Source organism: Copadichromis virginalis, linkage group LG18 (assembly GCF_057382275.1).
Source record: "Copadichromis virginalis isolate Kocher_CV1m ecotype Utaka linkage group LG18, C_Virginalis_male_GT1.1, whole genome shotgun sequence".
Taxonomy (NCBI): domain Eukaryota; kingdom Metazoa; phylum Chordata; class Actinopteri; order Cichliformes; family Cichlidae; genus Copadichromis; species Copadichromis virginalis.
Window position 1 is genome coordinate 18,583,574 of NC_140635.1, and position 21,025 is coordinate 18,604,598.

The 21,025-nt window shown below is 41.1% G+C and overlaps 1 protein-coding gene, 1 long non-coding RNA gene and 1 pseudogene across 4 annotated transcripts in view; 2 read left to right on the forward strand and 1 right to left on the reverse strand.

Moving 5' to 3' along the window:
- Positions 1 to 1,004: 1,004 nt before the first annotated feature.
- On the forward strand, positions 1,005 to 4,067 carry LOC146687656 (uncharacterized). Of its 2 annotated transcripts, XR_014916471.1 has the most exons (5): positions 1,005 to 1,240; positions 1,661 to 1,724; positions 2,101 to 2,253; positions 2,615 to 2,702; positions 3,287 to 4,067. It is a non-coding gene; the product is annotated as an uncharacterized LOC146687656 (long non-coding RNA). The 2 variants fall into 2 exon arrangements; XR_014916470.1 differs by having other exon boundaries at positions 1,005 to 1,724.
- Positions 4,068 to 10,065: 5,998 nt separating this feature from the next.
- On the forward strand, positions 10,066 to 17,886 carry LOC146687657 (meprin A subunit beta-like; annotated as a pseudogene). The gene is made up of 14 exons (XR_014916449.1): positions 10,066 to 10,168; positions 10,294 to 10,312; positions 10,407 to 10,457; positions 10,568 to 10,611; positions 10,728 to 10,799; positions 11,417 to 11,534; positions 12,357 to 12,535; positions 12,811 to 13,029; positions 13,251 to 13,403; positions 15,347 to 15,562; positions 15,684 to 16,151; positions 16,278 to 16,457; positions 16,700 to 16,841; positions 17,396 to 17,886. The product of XR_014916449.1 is annotated as a meprin A subunit beta-like (transcript).
- A 51-nt stretch (positions 17,887 to 17,937) lies between these two features.
- The window catches only part of phlpp1 (PH domain and leucine rich repeat protein phosphatase 1), a 45,936-nt gene continuing 42,848 nt past the window's right edge, over positions 17,938 to 21,025 (reverse strand). Inside the window, exons 16-17 of the mRNA XM_085439544.1 lie at positions 20,723 to 20,951; positions 17,938 to 20,594 (exon numbers count right to left, since the gene is read on the reverse strand). Coding sequence (XP_085295670.1) covers positions 19,275 to 20,594; positions 20,723 to 20,951 — 1,549 coding nt within the window. The 3' untranslated portion in view covers positions 17,938 to 19,274. The remainder of the gene's footprint in view (positions 20,595 to 20,722; positions 20,952 to 21,025) is intronic.

Genomic DNA, 21,025 nt, shown 5'->3' on the forward strand with positions numbered 1-21,025 from the left:
TACGTGAGGTTTCATGCATCTTGCTTCTTCACAGCAAAAGCTGCAGACTTTGATCATGACAATAGCTTGCCTGTTCTTACTGGGTCTTTGCGGGTTTTCTTTAGGCTGGTCCGGTTTCCATTCTAGCGAATGGGAAACTTTCAGCGCTTGCAAATGTTTGTCTGTTTAGTCTTGAGATAGGCTGATGATCTGCAGAGCATGTCAGCTGTCACTGATGCACACTGTAGTTGGGTTTTCCTTGACTAAGAACAGGAAAAATTGTGTAGAGTATGCTTCTTATGCTTAAGAATGCTTATTTATTGTTGAACAGTGGACAAATTATGGAGGTTACTGTTGTTTGAATTGATCTAACCAGTGTGTACCCATTCCAGAATAAGGGTTTAGATTTTGCCACCACACCTAAGAATGAATATATATCTGATGTATCAGCTTAAAGGGAGTGGTCTCTTAGAATAATTATAGTTTTGAACCAGAACACTTGCTTCAGTTCATTCAGTGGATGATAACACGTATTAGGTGTAGACAGTCCATACTGGTTTATATCTATGGGGCTAATTACTGTTGACAACACCCATTCAATGGACTGATAACATCAAAATTGGGTGACCAGATTGTGTAATGAATCAACAGACTGTTAATGTTAAGTTGATTCATTACACAATGTTAAGCTTTCAAGACAGCTGTAGTGTAATCATCATGGCAACCAAGCTGTGGTTTGTCCTTAATTGCTGTGTTTGTAAGATGTAGTTTTCAGTGTTTTTCTTTAAAAGTACTGTTGCTGTACTGTTCTGATGTAAAGTCTTTGTGTTTCTCTGAAAGTTTACAAGAACAAGAGCCTGCAGTTCTACATTGCTATTCTCAGTGACAATAAGAACCTCAAGACTATTAAGCATTGAGTGTACTAGTATATGTTTAAAACTAGAAATCTTTTATCACAAAGCTCGAACTTCACTGAAAAAAAGGGACTGGCCATCTCTTGGATTTATGTAAGCATCCTGCATGTATTTAACACAATTGCCTCATGTTTTAAAGATAAATGTAACTATATAGTGTAAAAACTACATGATATGCAGAAAGGGTGTATTAAATTGTTCATATCATGTTCAGGTGAAGTAAGTCAATAAGATAGCAACGTTAAATCTCGTGAAACCACGCGTGATTTCATCTCGCGGGCTTTGGATCGTGGTTTAAAAAATGCATCCATCTCAGTCAAGTCGAGCAGCCAACTCTACGTTTTTTGGTATGTCTTGATTTTTTGAATTAATATTTACCATATTTCAGCCAAATGTAGTTAAACGTCTAAAGTGCCGCCATGTAACATGCTAAAAAAGAGCCGTTAGCTTATTTGCTGTTTTATCTGTTATCAAAGAATTGGCGCTTTTTCATTTGAATTTGTCTTTGGCACAAGAGCCGTAATATCACATTAAACCTAATTACGAGGCACTCATAACATAATTTGGTTTTCTGTGTGAATAGATTTGTCAACTGACTCTTCAGTTACATTGTGTATTTACTGCACCGTGGTGTTAGTGAGATTTTGGACATTGAACAGCTTTAGCTAATATCATCAGCGGTATTATGCTAGCTTACATCCCTACCCCTCCTGCCCTCACCTGCTGTCCTTTTGTTTTTGTTTTTGTTTTTGTTGATGCACATTGAGAGACCACATCTATTCTGCATTTCACCAGGAGTCAGCTGATGGATTGTGGGTTCAAGGTGTTATGGTAAGAAAGTATATTCTATTTTCGCTTAAGGTTTCTGTAACTTAATTATAATAGGTTTTTTATAATTATTAGGTGCATGCATACTCAAATAGACCACCCTATTAATACAACTGAGAAATCCAAAATCTGCCATAGGTTTAACTTATACCTGTATGTATTGTCAGAAAGGTGATTACTGGACTCACATTAATGCACACTTGAACTAAAATGAGGTTGTAACTTGTGGGTTCTTGGGTTGCAAATCAGAAATAAACATCTTTGGATTTTTTTAATCCCATAAGATCTGGAAACACAGTTTTTATTCAACAAAACATTACTGATTATTAACCAAGCACAGTGCCTGCTGTTATTTCAAAATAATTTTATGTCATTTCAGATGAAATGCAGCATTCCAGTGCATCCCAACCATGCCTTTACAGTCAAGGTTTCTGACGGAGCTGAGTTTCTCTCTGACAGTCTGCTGAAAGTGTTTGCAAAGTGATCGGGGGAACAGGGCACAAAGCTAAAGGATGTAGCTGCCATGATGACAGTAAGAACTTTAAAATTCTTTAACTACAAAGTGTATATGTATTGCATTAGGTCAGTAAAAGATTTTTATGCTGCATCCATTGAAACAGTCAACTATTACCTGTGAGTACTGATTCCACCGAAAGGATGCCATAATTTTCGTCATGCATTTACTGGCCCACTGAGAAAAATTGATCTTTTTAAAAAAATAAATGTTCTGGAAACTATATATCCATAAAGTTGATGTCAAACAGGAACTTTTGATATTGCTTTGTAGATGCTGGTGTTGCATGTTGACTGGTTTAAGTTTTGGTCTGGGACCATTTTCTTCTGTGCTACTGAAAAGTTCACAAATCTCTGTTTTCTTTGTTATAATACTTTAGGATGACATTAATGCTCAAAGGGAGTCTCATCAAAGTGCTCCGCATCTGTGTGAAAGACAATTGCAACATCTTGGTGCAGGAGTTCATGGTGAGTGTTTTATGAGTAGATTGTGGCTTTGCAACATTTAAAAATGCATTTAGTTATCCACTTGATCCTCATTGGACCAGTTAGGACCAGTAGTCCTCTTTAATAATTTGAAGTTCACATGAGGCCTGGTAGTGAACTCAGCCGCCGGCCCTTGAGGCCCCACCCCTGTATTAGGGGTCACATCAGTGTGAAAAAACTTTAAATTTGTCATTCTAGTGAACAAAGGAAAATCCCACCAATATTTACATTAGCTTTTGTTTGAAAAAAAAAAAAAAGACCAACAGCTAACCAAATTGTGGGGCTGAAAGTCTAAATTCTAACATCTTCTGAGTGACAAAACCTGGATTTCTGATGGGCCGGTGTCTTTCTAAGAAAAACTAATGTAAAGCATTTGAAATTATGTTTTTCACCCTCTCTTAGAAACTCTGTTAGACCATGAATGGCAGCATGGCAGGCCACTCTTTGGCTATAGCTATTTACTATGTTGCTTGCATTGGTTTAAATTACTCTAACATTAGAACTGGTAGATTCAAAAGAGATGAGTTTAAAAAGGAATCTTAAAGAAATGTTTTGTGTTTAACCAGGACTTGACTGAGGCCACTGCACAGATTGAGAAAACCACAATGAACATCTGTCTCCAGAGGATGCACCAGGCAATGACTTTTCTGACGTTGGCATCATCATCGAGGGTATAGTAGTTCTTCAAGATCTGGATAACGTGACCTTTGCAGTAGCCATGCTGTTTGGACCTTTTTTATTCCTTCAATATGAGTTACCCATCACAACTCTGCTACACTTTTGAGGTGATTCAAAGGGTGGTAATGGAGTTGGAAGCAACTCAGCTCTCAAGAAAAGCTCACAACTAAGACAAAACTGCTCCTGCAACGAAGCTCACTGTTATGCATGTGAGGTGACCAGCTCTAGGTGAGAAGACATTTAAATCTCACACTTGTTCTGCTGCATTTTTGAAGCTCAATTCCAGGAACAGATCGCAGGGTTCATTTTTATATACACTGCAACTGCCATGAGGACGAGCCGTTTTTTTGTTGTTGTTGTTGTTTGTTTTTCCTTTTGCTCTGTACAAGTTCTCTGTCTGTTTGGCAGCATTTTTAAATTTCTCTTTGTATTTTTTCTTTCTTTTACTAGTGAAGAGATGTAGCATGAACAGTTATGCAGTCTAAATATCCCATATGGGCCGTGTGAAATGGTATTTTCAGTTTCATTCAGTTGAAGCAAGGAACGTTGAATATTTCTAAGTGTGCTGTTTTGAACCAAGATGTCACAGTATGATCAGTGCCGTAATTTTTGACAGTCACTGTATCAATGTTATTTTTGCATCTCTTGAATAAAGGTTTTGACCTGCAAGTGTTAATTTCTTTAGTTATTGGGGTAAAATGGGTAATGTTAATAGGAAGGTGTTTGCCAATTCAGTAACCTAATTTAATGTTAATGGAAACTAACATTACCTCAAATTGTTTAGTTATAATTGTTGTTTAACTGAATCTTGATGTCAGAGGCCTTAAATAGAATGTTTTGTATTGTTCTTTCCCAACATTTTTCAAAAGAAAGAGTCTAATTTCTTTGCTGTGATTGATTCCAGAGAACACGGAAGAACTGACATTATTTAACTGTTGGTTTATATAGATTCAGTAGTGGAGTAATGTCAGTTTAATTCTTTACCTACTGTCAATGCAGTGAAATTAGACATTTTGTTTTGAAAGGTTACTGGTGGATGCCAGCAACCATCTTGGAAGAGAACAATATAATCTGTTATAAGGCCTCCATTTGAAAATTGTGTATTTGATACTAGAATATAATAGCAAAATGTAATTTGAAGATAACATGTAGTATTTAAGTGACCAAGTAGTATTGGGTAAAAGTTATTGAATGGTGTTGGGATAAAGTGAGAAAATTGTGAAGGATTAAAATATTTCAAGAGCTCAAATTACTTCATCAAAACATGTTTAAGTCACATTTTATCAACACAAATTGCACAGGTTTATTGAACATGAATAAATTGTGTTAATTTAACTCAATTGTTTAAGTTGCTGCCAAAGCAAAACATCTGTGTGCAACAAATGTCCACCATTGAATTAAGTAAATCCAACAACATATTTTTTTCAGTGTTTTGTGTGGCCCAAAAACTTATTTCATGCTGCCACCAAACAGTACCGGACTTTGTGCCCCCATTCTGGTGTCGGATCACACATTCAAAATCACCCCTGGATCAACTCGCTCAACTGGACGACGAAAAAGAGACACAGACAACGTACAACCCCACGACTCGATATGGGGCAGTGACCTACCACAAGAGTTCAAGTTATGGACTACTGGACAGAAAGTCCTGCACTCACTGTTCCCATGGGTCGGAAATGGAAAAAACATGCTAAGAATTGAGACTCTTGACTACCGATTTGGACTTTTCCTGAACAGCTCAACAAAGATAAACAAGGCTCAGAATGAGGAAATCGACGTGATCAGAATAGAGGTCATGCAACTCAGAGTCGCCCTGGACATGATTCTGGCTGAGAGAGGGGGCCTCTGTGTCTTATTCAACCCCACTTGTTGCACTTATATCCCGGACAACGTACACTCCTTGACCATGACCACCGCCCTAGACAAGTTACGACAACTGAGTAATGCACAGCAACAAGACTATGTCACGAACACAGAGGACTGGCTGACCTGGCTGCTGAGCGGCAGCTGGAAGACCCTCGTGATCAAAGGACTTGTCTTGATAGGAGTTCTTCTTTTATTGCTTTGCATGTTCTCAACTTGCATTTTACCCTGTATCAGATCAATGATTGACAAAATGGTACAGGCCACAGTAATCACCTATGTTGGACTGCCACAAGAAGATGAACCGGATGAAGAGGATTTAGTATAGGAAAACACATACACATACTGAATGATGCTACAATTGAAAATGTTATAAGCAAGTGATTGTTGGCTGATAATAAATTATGATTAAGTGTAAAATATTAACTTCAGTGAAATATAAGTGAAATATATTAACATCAGGAGGGAATGTCATGGAGTTTTTACTGTTTTATTTGATTATGCTTCAAATGTTATGTTATGCTTATGTTCACATATTTCACCAGACACAGCTTTCTGCAGAAACAGGAAGCTGACCCTGTGACTTTTACTGAAAGAGATTAGCACACACACACACACGAACTTAGTGACACATACACCCACACACACATTAAAGGAAACTGCTATGCTTGTCCCACCCTGCTTCTGCTATAAAAATAAACGAATACTGCAGCTAGGTGTGATTACTCTCTGAGTTTCACCCGTGCCGCACGTTATCAGTATCAAGTGTCTCAGTGTTGTTTATTCACCTGACTGTTTGTTAACTGTAAATCTCTGACAAATGGCAAAGCATGTTAGAAATAAATGTTTTTTTTCCTTTGTTTTCTTATGTTTGTGGGTGTGCGTATGTGCATGTGTATGTATATGTGTGTGTATTTTATCCATCAATTTATCACCCATCCATTTTCCACTTATCCGGGGCCAGTTCACAGGGGCAGCAGCCCAAGCAGTGAAGCCCAGTCCTCTGTCTCCCCAGCCACCTCCTCCAGTTTGTCTGGGGGAACAGGCCAGCCACCCTTCGCAGAAAGCTCATTTCTGAGCTTGTATCCGCAATCTCATTCTTTCTGTCACTACCTAGAGCTCATGACCATAGGTAAGGGTAGGGACGTAGATAGACTGCTAAATCGAAAGCTTCGCTTTTACACTCAATACTCTCTTCACCACAACAGACAGGGACAACGTCCATATCTCTGCAGCTGCAACATCAATCCGTCTGTGGATCTCTTGGTCCCCTCTTCCTTCGCTCGTGAACAAGACCCTGAGATACTTAAACTCCTCAACTCGGGGCAATACCTTCTTCCTGACACGGAGTGGGCAGTCCACCCTTTTCAAGCTGAGGACCAACTGGCCCCAGACTTGGAAGTGCTAATTCACTTGGCTGCAAACCGCTCACGTGCAAGCTGGAGGCCAACACCCAATGAAGCAAACAGAACCACATCATCTGCAAAAAGCAGAGACGATGTCCTGAGACCACCCAAGTGGAAACATTTTGCAACTGAACAGAAACGGTGGCAAAGGGCAGCCTTGGCAAAGCCCATCACCCACTGGGAATGAGTCCGACTTATTGCCAGCTATGTGGATCAAGCTCTTGCAACAATTGTATAGGGCTTTGGAGCGTGATGTCACGGGGGTGGGCGTGGAAAGGATTTTGGCCCGATCCGCCATTTTGGGGGTCTAGCGCAAGTGAAAAGGGAGCGAAGTCACACACAACAGCCATGGTTCGTATTTGCTGTGTGGTCGGTTGCAATGTTCGATCGCACGACCGGCAAGAGAATAAGCTTGAAAAGGGTTTATCTTTTCATTCTTTCCCAACCTGGAAGCAACATGAGGCAGCTCGTGTATCGATGTTACCAAACGAAGGCGTCTAGTCTGGATAGCAGCTGTGAGACGAGCTGATATCCAGTTCTCTTCCATCTCCAAATATCTGTTGGTGCTCCTGACATTTTCATTCCGGTAAGTTCTAAATATGTTCATATCACTCTTTATAGCCTATTAGTTTTATTTTCGATGCGCTCTGAGCTCATAGCAAATTAGAACAAACATCCTACTGAGTGATTTTGCAGAACTACCTTCTATTTATAGAGTTGCTAATTATTTGGCATTATTGCAGCAAACCAGCCCATGAAATGGATGAAACATCGTGACTGGGTTCCAGCACTACACAAGGGACCTGCTTCAAACATACCACCATGCCAATCAGATTACTTCTTCCATGTGAGGGTGAAGAGGTGACCCTCCTGGATAAGATGGTGAAGGTTTGCTGCGTTTGTTGAACAGTGTGATAATAAAACCAGGGAAAAATGAAACCTGCTCCTGTTAAATATTCTTAAGTATTGTGCTGTTAAAATTGCTGTATTTTTTCAAAAGATACAGTAAATAAAGTAATGTTAGTAGTGGGTGATATCATGTAAACACTCATGATTTTGTGTAAACATTTTGTCATTTGTAAACTATAAATGACATGGATTCTACACTGTAACTGATGTGATGTTCTGTAAGGTGGTTTTAATAAAAAAAAAAAAACAGGCAAAAATTTGTTTGTTTATTCAACTTTTGAACAGTGGTACTCAGTCAGTATATATTCAGTAAATGCAAATTATTTACACAGCAGTGCACTACAGGCATAAATCTAGACCCCTAGACAAAACATTATGGGTCATTCCCACAACCCACAGCTTTACTGTGTTCCAGCAAAGTATCCAATAGCAGTGACAACTCCTCCACAGTAGCAGGTGGGATTTTTCTGTTATGAGGACGGCTCCTTTTACCTGTCACTACAGATGGTCTGTTTATGTTTTGATTGAGAGCCTTTTTTTGGGCAGCTGAAGAGGAGAAGTCTATCTTATGGCCAACCTCTGGCTGTATCTTGGTCATATTACCCAGCAAAACCCAGTATGCAGGTTCATCTGTAACAGTCCTTGTGCCACAGATCAACACTGTTGCTTCGAAATTAAACAGAAGAGCAGCGACATGGCAGCAGGTCTCCGCGACTCCGGCCATACAGGTGCAGTGGGCGGCTTCAACCTCCCCTGTGATGCTCACAGTGACCCATGGCTGCAATGCTGGTTCATTCAGTCTTTGAGAGTGCAGGACCTGAAACACACACAGACAAAGTTCATTTAAAGACAAGAACTATGAGCCAAGGCCGACGTAAATGTGTTTTATCTACTTTATCATAAATGTAACAAAGTGTTTAGAAAGTTTGCACATACATGTCATTTTTCATTTCTTTATGTGTCCATCTATAGAACGCTGCATGTTATAGTGTAAATCTGCCTGTTCTCTGTCAGAAACCTGCCTGCAGAAAATGAACCTAAAGTATGTAATGCAAGGATGTCATCACTTTAGAGATGGAGAAAGCATAAAGTGACAATTATGAATCACTTAGTATGATAAGGAGATTCTGCAGGTCATTAATCAATGTATAAAACTAAAATAAAATGTATTTTTAGTGACACAGGATACAAACATGGAAGCAAGATGTATAATTAGAATTATTTATAATAAATATGAATAAATCATTGCAATTTCTTTAACCATAAAGAACAACAAACCTTCAGGACAATGTCACATCAATGCACTGAACTCACTATGTTATCCCTCTAACAGCCTCCACATGTTCTCACTGTAATTTCCCCTCATGAATGAATTTATGCTGCACTAATGTGAATGTTTGCAGGGAAATCAAACGCATTCACTCGCAGTACTCAAGCTGACTTACCTTTGTTTGAATGACGACTTGTACGCGCTGACTCCACAGACAAGGTCAGGCTATGTCAGTAGCGGTTGGTCTTCAGGGTTTCTACTCCACGGCCGTATGTCATACGGGTCCACATTTCCAATGCACGCTCTTTTCTGCAAGTACCGCTGCTTCGCCTCTGGACGCAATCGGTCTCTATACAGTTCATTCTCTTTTGAGAGGCTCTTAAGCATCTTTCTTGTAGTCGTCGTTCCAACACAGTGTGTTTGTGTTGATTCGTAGACCCCGAAAATGGCGCTGCGCTCCCATAATGCATTGCGGCGTGACGTCAACTCCAAAGCCCTTATGGCTCGTAACAACAGGCCAGAGCGCCTATACTCCCCGGAGCAGCTCCCACAGAATACTCTTAGGGACACGACTGAATGCATTCTCTAAGTCCACAAAACACAAGTAGAGTGGTTGGGTGAACTCCCATGTATCCACAAATATTTTCGAGAGGGTAAAGAGCTGGTCCGGTGTTCCACAACCGGGACGAAAGCTGCATTGTTCCTCCTGTATCCATCCCAGGGAGCCTGCCACCAAGGAGTTGCTTAACTGCGCTGTGACCTTGCCCTCTGTAATGCATGAGTCAGAACACTTGTCTTCCCACTGGCACGTCTTCCTCTATAGAAGACGTGTCAGTGGAATTAAGGAGGTCTTCAAAGTATTCCTTCTATCACCCAACAATATCCTCAGTTGAAGTCAGCAGCACTCCACAGTGTTGCTGACTTTAATGCAGTGTAGATAGAAATCGATAATAACAGTACATGTCCTGAAAACAGAAATGTACACATAGATCAGGAGGTTGCTATCAATTTCAACATGTCTTATATCAGGCCTGCTACTTGCAAATGTGCAAAGATTTATTGGCTGATAACAGAGTGGATTGAAGTTGTCGTTTAACTTGAGCCCATTATAGCTCTGTCAGTTATTGACTTGTGAACGCATTTTATTTCTCCACCCCAAATGCACTTTTCTGATTTCTTCTTCCTGAATGCCCGTCAGAGCTCAGTAGGTCTTATTTGGACACTCTTGTAGAGGGAGATTCTATGGCATGGCAGGAAGGGAACCTACAGGTGTGCTCATCCTTTACACTGCATGCCTCCTTTGTGGTACCACACTCTGCTTGGTGAGAAATTGTCATTTTGTTTAGTTTTTATTATCAGAAGTGGTCTTAGGAGAACTTGAAAGTTGACTTTTATACACTTGAAAATCAATAACCAGTATTCCTTTTTCATTTATTTTAATATTTAGCCAGCAGCAAAGTTATTAGGTAAGTTTTTTTCTCAAACAAGCAAAGGCTACTTTAACTGTTTTTGTTACTTTTTTACTAATTTTCATGTTAAATTACTACTTTGATTTTACAGTCTATGATGTGGACGGTGGACGGGACCTTGACATTTTTGATATCAATGAAGGTATTTTAGGAAAGAAACAGAAAAAAAAAACCCAGAAGAAAATGTTCTCTTTTTCTTCCAAATTCCAAATTCAGTTCTCTTAAACTTTCTTTGTGCTTTAATCTGATCAGAGGCAGGGTTGAACCTTGCAGAAGGGGACATAGTTCTTGATGAGGTAACTTAATTGAACTTCTTTCCCCAACAACACAAATTAATGGATTGGATTAAAGTTCAACAATGGCTCAATATTTTGTTCTTTTGTTTGTGGTTTGTTCTTTGTGGCTGTGGCAGAAGCAACCCCGAAATTCTATAATAGGGGAAGAGTACAGGTGGCAATCCCATACTACATGCAAGATGACTTGGGTAAAAGCGAGCTTGTTTTTTTTTCCTTTTGTTTGTTTGGGGGTTTTTCTTTACAATTTGAAATTATTTAGCTTCATACTTAAGCCTCTACAGTACAGTATATTTGCATATACAGTCATGTGGCATAAATAAAGCAAAATAAATGAGAAAATGTGCATTATTTTTATTAGCTCTGTGTTTACAAGTATTTAATGTTTTAATTTTAATTTTAAAATGAATCTTGTTCCTGTTATTTGTTTTCAAGCACTTGAAAAAAAAATACATAATCTTTTCAGATTATGTATTATTTTATTACTTAACAAGCCAATGGGATCTGAAGCAGTTAAAAATAAAGTAAAACAGAATAAAGAATAAAATCTTTTTGACTAAATGCAATGTTATTAATGGCTTTTGGAAACAATATTAATGATAAAATTTAGATTAAAAAAACCAAATGTCATAAATTGGATATTTAAACACATTTTATTATCAATATTTTTGTGCTTTCACAAAAATATATGGGTATGGGTGTCATCTGTAATCATAACTCAGCAGGAGCTTACAGTTGTTCTTAAAAAAAGGTACCGTAAAGAACTTTTTTCAACTATAATAAAACTGATTTTTCATTTTGTACACAGAGATCAATGCAAAAGGTGTGATTCTCAAGGCCTTTGAGCAGTACCGGCTCAAGACCTGCATCGACTTTAAGCCATGGAGTGGAGAAGCAAACTACATTTCTGTCTTTAAAGGGGATGGGTAAGGCAAGAAGAACGTATTCTTCTAAAATCTCTTTTTAGATGGATTATATACACTCATTGGACACTCAATTAAGTATACGTTGCTTGTACCATGTTGGTTCCCCTTTGCCCTTCAGTAGTGCCTTGATTTTTTATTGCATAGATTCAATAAGGTTCTATTCCTGGCTTTCTAAGTGCAATATCAGAAATCAAGACTCATCATACCAGCCAATGTTTTGCCTAGTTTTTTCTATTTTCATGTTCTCTACTGAAAGCAGCAGTACTCGGCGTGCTACTGCTGTAGCTCCTCTGCTTAAAAGTTCAACATGTTGTCAATTCAGAGATAATTTGATTGTTTAACTGAGTGACCATTGCCTTTCTCTCAAGTCGAACACGTCGGGCCATTATCTTCTGACCTCTGACATCATGGAGGCATTTTTTGCCAATCACTGGGTATTTCTCTTTTCTGGATACCTCTCTCTAAACTCTAGAGATGGTTGTGTGGGAAAATCCCAGTAGATCAGCAGTTTCTGGAACACTCATACCAGCCCATCCGGCACCAACTACCACAGAACACTCAAAATCATTTAAATTACTTTTCTACCTTATCCGAATGTTTAGTTCAACTTCAGCTGGTTGACTTGACCATGCATAACTGCACTGAGTTAATACCATTTGATTGGCTGATTAGATATTTGCATTAAGAAGCAGATGATTAGATGTACCTAACAGAGAGGCCAGTGAGTGTATTTATTCTGTACTTTTACTACAGAAAAGTATTGGCAAGAAGACACTGGGAGTTTATCTGATCTTCACAAAAGCCTCATTTTCTTTCCATAAGCTGTTTCTCCTCTGTTGGCAACCGGCATGTTGGGAAGCACAGACTGTCTATAGGAACAAACTGTGACCACATTGCCACCATTGAACATGAGTTCCTTCATGCGCTGGGTTTCTGGCACGAGCAGTCCAGGGCAGACCGTGATGATTATGTCGAAATCATGTGGGACCGCATTACAGAGGGTATTGTTACTGTTATTCATCCAACCAAACTACAGTGTTTAAACACTGGCTGTTCATCCTCTCATAAAGTTTTATCTCTTTATGTGGTGATTTCTTCATGACGTACCTGTTTACCCAAGTATTGTTATATGAGTACTTTTATAAGTCAGCAGTCTCTGACACCTGTTGATAAGCAGCATTTATGGTCCAAGTCATATGAATCATACAATAATAAGTAATGCAATGTCACAATGGATGAAACTGCAATGGCGCCTTTATGTATGTCCAATTTGCAGGTAAAGGACACAATTTTAACACCTATGATGACACCACCTCCAGCTCTTTGGGCGTCCCCTACGACTACAGCTCCATGATGCACTACAGTAAAACTGCTTTTAAGAACGGCATGGAGCCCACCATCGTCACCAAGATCCCTGCTTTCAGTGACATCATTGGCCAGCGTATGGAGTTCAGCGACAGTGACCTGCTCAAGCTGAACCGCCTCTATAACTGCAGTAAGATTCAGCAGTCAGTGCACAAGTACTATTTTATTTTCTCCATTATAAAAGTCAACTTGTCCTGCACCTGCAGTACTGATCTGTTCAACTTCATGTTTTGTTACATTCATCAATAATGATGTTCATGACATGGCTTGTCCCTTGATTTTTTTATAGTTTATTGCGGTTCAAAGTGCTGCAACACTTGTTTATGTGTGTTTATGAAATCTGCTCTGCAGCTCAAGGTTCCACCTTTCTGGACTCGTGCGACTTTGAACGTGAAAACATCTGTGGTATGATACAGGGACAAGGGGATCAGGCAGATTGGGACAGGGTTACAACAGCTACTGGAGGGCCTGACACTGATTACTCCAACATGGGCAAATGCACTGGTGAGAACAATCTACTATGAAATGTATGAAAGGATAGGTTCATATTTTTACAATTCTTTCTTAAAACAATGTTCAGATACTTCTTAGTGTACCAAAATCTCCTCTGCATAGAACATTTGAAAAAATATCTTCATAGGAACATGTGAACATATTTAGTGTGGTCTCTTGTTTATGAGATCACACTAAACATTTTTTTATGACAGACTTGTAAAATGTGAAACTAGTCTATGTTTCAGTTTTACAGTGGCTTGCAAAAGTATTCGGCCCCCTTGAACTTTTCCATGTTTTGTCACATTACAGCCACAAACATGAATCAATTTTATTGGAATTCCACGTGAAAGACCAACACAAAGTGGTGTACAGGTGAGAAGTGGAACGAAAATCATACATGATTCCAAACATTTTTTACAAATAAATAACTGAAAAGTGGGGTGTGCGTAATTATTCAGCCCCCTGAGTCAATACTTTGTAGAACCACCTTTTGCTGCAATTACAGCTGCCAGTCTTTTAGGGTCTGTCTCTACCAACTTTGCACATCTAGAGACTGAAATTCTTGCCTCTTCTTTGCAAAACAGCTCCAGCTCAGTCAGATTAGATGGACAGTGTTTGTGAACAGCAGTTTTCAGATCTTGCCACAGATTCTCGATTGGATTTAGATCTGGACTTTGACTGGGCCATTCTAACACATGGACATGTTTTGTTTTAAACCATTCCATTGTTGCCTGGCTTTATGTTTAGGGTCGTTGTCCTGCTGGAAGGCGAACCTCCGCCCCAGTCTCAAGTCTTTTGCAGACTCCAAGAGGTTTTCTTCCAAGATTGCCCTGTATTTGGCTCCATCCATCTTCCCATCAACTCTGACCAGCTTCCCTGTCCCTGCTGAAGAGAAGCACCCCCAGAGCATGATGCTGCCACCACCATATTTGACAGTGGGGATGGTGTGTTCAGAGTGATGTGCAGTGTTAGTTTTCCGCCACACATAGCATTTTGCATTTTGGACAAAAAGTTCCATTTTGGTCTCATCTGACCAGAGCACCTTCTTCCACATGTTTGCTGTGTCCCCCCACATGGCTTGTGGCAAACTGCAAACGGGACTTCATATGGTTTTCTGTTAACAATGGCTTTCTTCTTGCCACTCTTCCATAAAGGCCAACTTTGTGCAGTGCATGACTAATAGTTGTCCTATGGACAGATTCCTCCACCTGAGCTGTAGATCTCTGCAGCTCGTCCAGAGTCACCATGGGCCTCTTGGCTGCATTTCTGATCAGCGCTCTCCTTGTTCAGCCTGTGAGTTTAGGTGGACGGCCTTGTCTTGGTAGGTTTACAGTTGTGCCATACTCCTTCTATTTCTGAATGATCACTTGAACAGTGCTCCGTGGGATGTTCAAGGCTTGGGAAATCTTTTTGTAGCCTAAGCCTGCTTTAAATTTCTCAATAACTTTATCCCTGACCTGTCTGGTGTGTTCTTTGGACTTCATGGTGTTGTTGCTCCCAATATTCTCTTAGACAGCCTCTGAGGCCGTCACAGAGCAGCTGTATTTGTACTGACATTAGATTACACACAGGTGCACTCTGTTTAGTCATTAGCACTCATCAGGCAATGTCTATGGGCGACTGACTGCACTCAGACCAAAGGGGGCTTAATAATTACGCACACCCCACTTTGCAGTTATTTATTTGTAAAAAATGTTTGGAATCATGTATGATTTTCATTCCACTTCTCATGTGTACACCACTTTGTGTTGGTCTTTCACATGGAATTCCAATAAAATTGATTCATGTTTGTGGCTGTAATGTGACAAAATGTGGGAAAGTTCAAGGGGGCCGAATACTTTTGCAAGCCACTGTAGCTTTGGATTGGCTTGAGTACTCTTATGTCTTATTATCCACTGTGCAAACATACTTAGATACCGAACCTATTAATGAAGTGAAACTTATATCTTTAGGCTCTGGGTATTTTATGCACTTCAGCACCGGCAGAGCCAATACTGGGGACAAAGCTCTGCTGGAAAGTAGATTGCTTTACCCCAAAAGAGGCTACCAATGTCTGCAGTTCTTCTATTACAACAGTGCTGGGCCCAGTGACACACTGAAGGTCTATGTCAGAGAGTATGACAAAGCTAACCCCAATGGAAGTCTGCGCCTTATAAAGACCATAGAAGGTGACATTTTTGGAAATCTTACTTCTGTTCACAATCTACTGTCAGAATATTGCTTGAAATATCAGGTTTGTACACTTGCTTTTTAATACATTCAATGCATTTACCTCATGTGCCATAACAGGGTCCCCTCAGGAGCTTTGGCAACTGCACCACGTCAGTCTAGATGCTAAAATGAAATTCCGCGTAGTCTTTGAAGGGACCAAAGTGGAAGCTGGGCCCCCATCAGGTGGACAGTCTTTGGATGACATCAACGTTTCAGAGACCACCTGCCCAGAATTTATTTGGAGAGTTAAAAACTTCAGTCATGTTATGGAAAACACCCCAATAAACACACCTATATTTAGCCCCCTATTCACCTCTAAAGAGGGTTATACCTTCCAAATGATGCTTTACCCCAGCGGTAGAGAGGGCTACCAGGGGCAGTTGTCAGCCTATGCTCATCTGGTGGCCCGTGAAGGGGACACAGGACAGATATGGCCATGTCCTTGGAAACAGATAACCATGATGCTAATGGACCAGCATCCACATATTCAAAAGCGCATGTCCAACCAGCGCAGCATCACCACTGACCCCAACATGAAGGCAGCAGGTGCAGTCATTTTAACTTTTTTCAAAAAGAGTCACAGAAATTGTTTGCAAATTACAAACAAATCATGAAATCATGGCTTTTTGCTGTATTACAATTTTTGCACTCTTTTAATATTCTTTTTAACAGGCTCTGATGAATTTTTCTGGGATGATCCTCGTAAGGTCGGCGTTGAGGTCACAGATACAGACGGATCAAAGTATTTCCGAGGGCCAGGCTATGGAACTGCAGCGTATCTCACCCATCTCAGAGCTAAAAGCAGAGATTTTATCAAGGGAGGAGATGCCATCATCCTCCTCACCATGGAGGGTAAAAGCACCAGATATACAAGATGCATTTTAATTTTGTAAATGTACCATTTTTTTGTAAATCCGAACATATTCTGTAATGCTAATTCGGCAAGCCGCACAAGTAGGACTATGTAATTCGGCATACATGATCACATCTAGGATTTATTAACCCTCAGGTCAGGTCACAGCAGGTAATCCAAACAATTAGCTCTTTCACGTGGGTTTCTTTAACCTGCTGTCTCATTTGCTCCTCTTCTTCAGATGTGTCCCATTTAACTGTGAGCCAGCCCCTGCCTCCTACAACTTCACAGCCTGTCACCATCACACCTTCTGAAGTTTGCTACAATGTGCAATGCCAGAATGGCGGTGTCTGTGTCGTGGATGAAGGCAAACCTGCTTGCAGGTGAGCACTTTTGATGTCATCCACTATGCTAACTTCACGGCATTTACCAAAAAATGGACGTTAACACACTTTAATATTATATCAATGTGTTGTCCATTTTTGGCAACAGTTGAACACTTGTTTTAAGTGCACCTATTTAGAAAAAAGATTGAGAGGTGCTACTGAACCTCTCATATTGTGTTTTATATCACTGTGAACTAATTATGTCCTGTCAGCAAGCACATTAAGAGTGTCAAGCACTTGATTAGTTTGGACAGTCAAACAACCTGTTACACATCGGTCGGGGGTTCGATTCCCCTGAACAGCTACCCTGAGGTACCCCTGAGCAAGGTACCGTCCCTACACACTGCTCCCCGGGCGCCCAATGGCTGCCCACTGCTTCACTGAGTGAATGGGTTAAATGCAGAGAGGGATTTTCCCCACGGGGACCAATAAAGTACACTTTCTTTCTTTCTCTAATTTCCACCATCACGATCAGCTACGTGGTGAATGCTGGGTAAACCTTCAAGTATGTTTTCTGTCTCTCATGTTCATCCTTTTCCTCTGGTGTCCAGGTGTGACGTGGGTGACGACTGGTGGTACTACGGGGACAGATGTCAGCACAGAGGGTCCAACAGTGACAAAACCACCCTTGCACTTGCCTCTTCTCTATCTGTACTGGCAGTAATGTTGGTAGTTACAGTAGTCAGTGTCATCTGCGTGAAGAAAAAGTATAAAAAACGCACGAATAATAATAATAATAACGCCGTCATCCTGAACTCACATGCTAGTTAGAGACTTCAAGAGGCAGACCCTGAACTTCACAATGACAACTTGGTGAACAGAAGAACACAGCAAAAACAAATAGTTGAAAATGTTTAAAAAAAAATTTCCCTGCTAAATACTGTAAAAAACAAGGCTTTTGATGATATAGAAATAAGACTTTTGTATTCTGTACTGGATCAAAATATTACATTAGACTGCCCCTTACTGGTCATTCAGTGGAAACACAGCAGAGCGATGCATCATTATTAGTGTATCAAAAAAATTAATAAAAAATCATGATAACCTGATTTTATGTATGAATTAATTTGTTAAAAAACAGTCCTAGACAACATGAAGTATATTCACAAATTTAAAATTTATTATACCAAAGACAGGAACATTTGTGTTGTTTCTTTTCCATGTGGATATATTTGTTTGTATTACTGAACTTGACACAGTCATGCCGGTGATAACAGTTACTGTAGGAGGGAGGTGGGACTAATATTAACCAAGTGTCTGTGTATGTGTGCTTGTATGCATGCCATGTCTGCATGGGTGTGTGTGTGCATGCAAAGATCGGTCTATTAGTGTTCAGTAGATGCAGTGATGACTACAAGACATCACAGTTGGAGTGGGGCAAACCAGAGCCACTTAGTGTAGTTATACTGCATGGAATGTTGGGTTTTCTGACCTGCTACTGCACATTTACATTTGTGTGTCTGTGTGTGTGTGTGTGTGTGTGTGTGTGTGTGTGTGTGTGTGTGTGTGTGTGTGTGTATGTGTGTGTGTGGGCTTACACTGTAAGATAAAGGGGAAAGGGAGGGTGACACCTCCATAACTGCAAACAAACGCATCCTCCCCGCCACTAAAACCTTCACCGACATACAGTTCCTTTAAAAGCCTCAGTATACAACATTTCTCTTATTTACAATCATTGGAGAAAAAAAATCACCATTTCTCTCAGAGAAGATTAGTAAAAGTGACTGAGTCACCATAAAGAGTATGCAACTCCTAGGAGTTAGTATTGAAAATTTCTACAAAAAAATTTCTATGCCATTTTATAGGCCAAGAGCCATGATTTACTGAAGAAATACAGTATTGTAAGTGCCCTATCTACAACAGTTCGATGTGGTATTATTGGTGTACCATTCAACATAGTTCACTGATAATAAAAAGATTATGTGTCTCTGCTTTTAAAAAGTTCTTCCAGAAACTTCACTGCTTTCACATTAAAAGATATGGTAAGTTCTTTAAAAAACAAACAAACAAACCATTGAATTGTTATTTATATTAACAAGTGTTGTGGCAAGCTAATGCTATAGCAAAGAGACTAGTGTTGATTACATACTCAGCTGGTTGTCTAATGTAAAAAATAAATGTTCCACAGTCTGTGAGAAGGGCACGACCATGGACACTTGGAGCTGCGTCCATAGGCTTTTCAAGAGGATTGAGTATCATTAAAGGGCTCATTTGCTTGTTTTATTCTATAACTGGAGCGGGTTACAGTGCATTTCTCTCCAATGACAGGGCTGCGTGGAGAAGAGAGACTACACAGAAAAAGCTTGATGAAACTTTTCAGTGTGCATTTTACAGCCTCTCGCCGAATCTCATTTGTTTGTGTCCATGTGTAGGAAAATCAGACCAGTTTAGTTCATGTAAAGAAGATGAGGCCAAAGTTGGTACTGCTGTTCAGAGAGGGGTGTCATAGTAGTCTGTGGGTTGATCTGTCCCAGCAGGCTTCTGCTGTTTCTGCTGATGCTGCTTCATGATTTCCTTCACCTCTTCCTCCAGCTCGGGTGGGATGATGAACTGGTCGTCTGGGTCAGGTTGGGCTGGAGCTGTGAAGTAACCCCCGGACTTCTTGGAGGGAGCATCAGCAGCCACCTCAATAAGGTTGTGGCTCTTTTCCTGCTGTGCCACGGACCCATTAACCCTTCTCTTGCCTGCTAGCTTCCCTCCATCCCCGCATCCCACTCCAGCTCCCGGCCATGACTCATCCCTTTCAAGCCCATTCTCAGCCTCCCCTTGGCTCATGTCAATCCCCTCCTCTAGGGGCTCTGGGGTGCACGGTGGTGGAGGAGGTGGGGGAAGTGTGAGCAGGTTGCGTTCCTGACTGGAGGATGAGGGTACCGGTGTTTTGGGTGATGAGGACAAGCAGGACTGTGCTTTCAGGCAGTGAACATCTGCCTCTACTTCCACACGGCTACCGTTAGAGAAAACCCCAGCGATGGGCTCTTCATCCTCGCTGTCCAGCCCGTTGTCAGAAAGGGCGCTGGAGAAAGTGGCACTAGAGAGCTGCCTCTGAAAGGAGTGTGCTAAGCAGGCAGGATGGAGGGCACAGCAGCTTCGGGATGAAGGCAGCTCTGAACCCGGGAAAAGATAGTGGCAGGGCTGGGTACTTGTGTGAGCCTGCTGGTGCTGTAGAGGCAGCAAGTGGGCCTGATGGTGCAAGTGAAGGTGAGGGTGGTGGGACTGCTCTTGCAGTAGGACCAAGGAACTCTGTGGAGGCTCGTCCGATGAGGCGGTAGAGCCCACCTCACTGCTCATCTCACTGGTGCTAATCTCACTGCTAATTTCACTACAGGAGGAGGGGGGAACAGGGAGGGAGCCGTCTGAGGGTCTCTCCTTGATGGCAGAGGACGATGGAGGATAAGGTCCCAAGCCTGGACTGGGAGGTGGCTGGGGAGGGTCAGAACAACAGCAGGAACAGCAGTCTTCACTCACATTGAGCTGCACAACGACGGCGCTGAGGCTGTCGGTGCAGCCGTAGCCCTGCGCCAATGTGCAAAGCTTTTTAGCAGCAGCCAGGCCATCGGGGACATTCCGAACAGCCTCCACCGCCTCTGTGGGGGACACAGCATCCCACAGGCCACGGCTACCGAGAATGAAGAACTCATCCTGAGGGGTTAGAGTGACTGTCTGCACATAGGGACAAGGGATGACAGAAGGGTAGAGGAAGGAGTAGCCCATGATTCGTGTAGAATCAGTTACACCGTTCACTTTGTTGTCCTGTGGAGAAAAGAAAAAAGAAAGAGATACAAATCAATAGTGTTCAGGCAGGATGCAAGTAATACTGCATTTACATGAATGTACTTTACACCAATTTTTCAGTACTCTGAAAAAAAAAAGATCTCTACCTCAGTGATGATAGCTTTGTGCTGCCTGATCCTGCGGTATTCCTCCTCCAGCCCTACATTGTGAAGGAGTGACAGAGACAACGGCTTTCCATCACGGCACAGAATGGCCTGGCACTTTCCCACATTAGCAGCCGTGAGGGTGAAGCAGCCACCAGGGTCAGTGGGGTCATGGCGAATGTGACACAGCGCTGCCGAGCCACCCAGTTTCTGTCCTGCAGTTCCAAGCTTCCTGCAAGGGTGGAAGAAGGAAAGACGGGAAGAGGATGAGGTTTTTGAGGCAGAAATTAGAAATTTGTTACACAC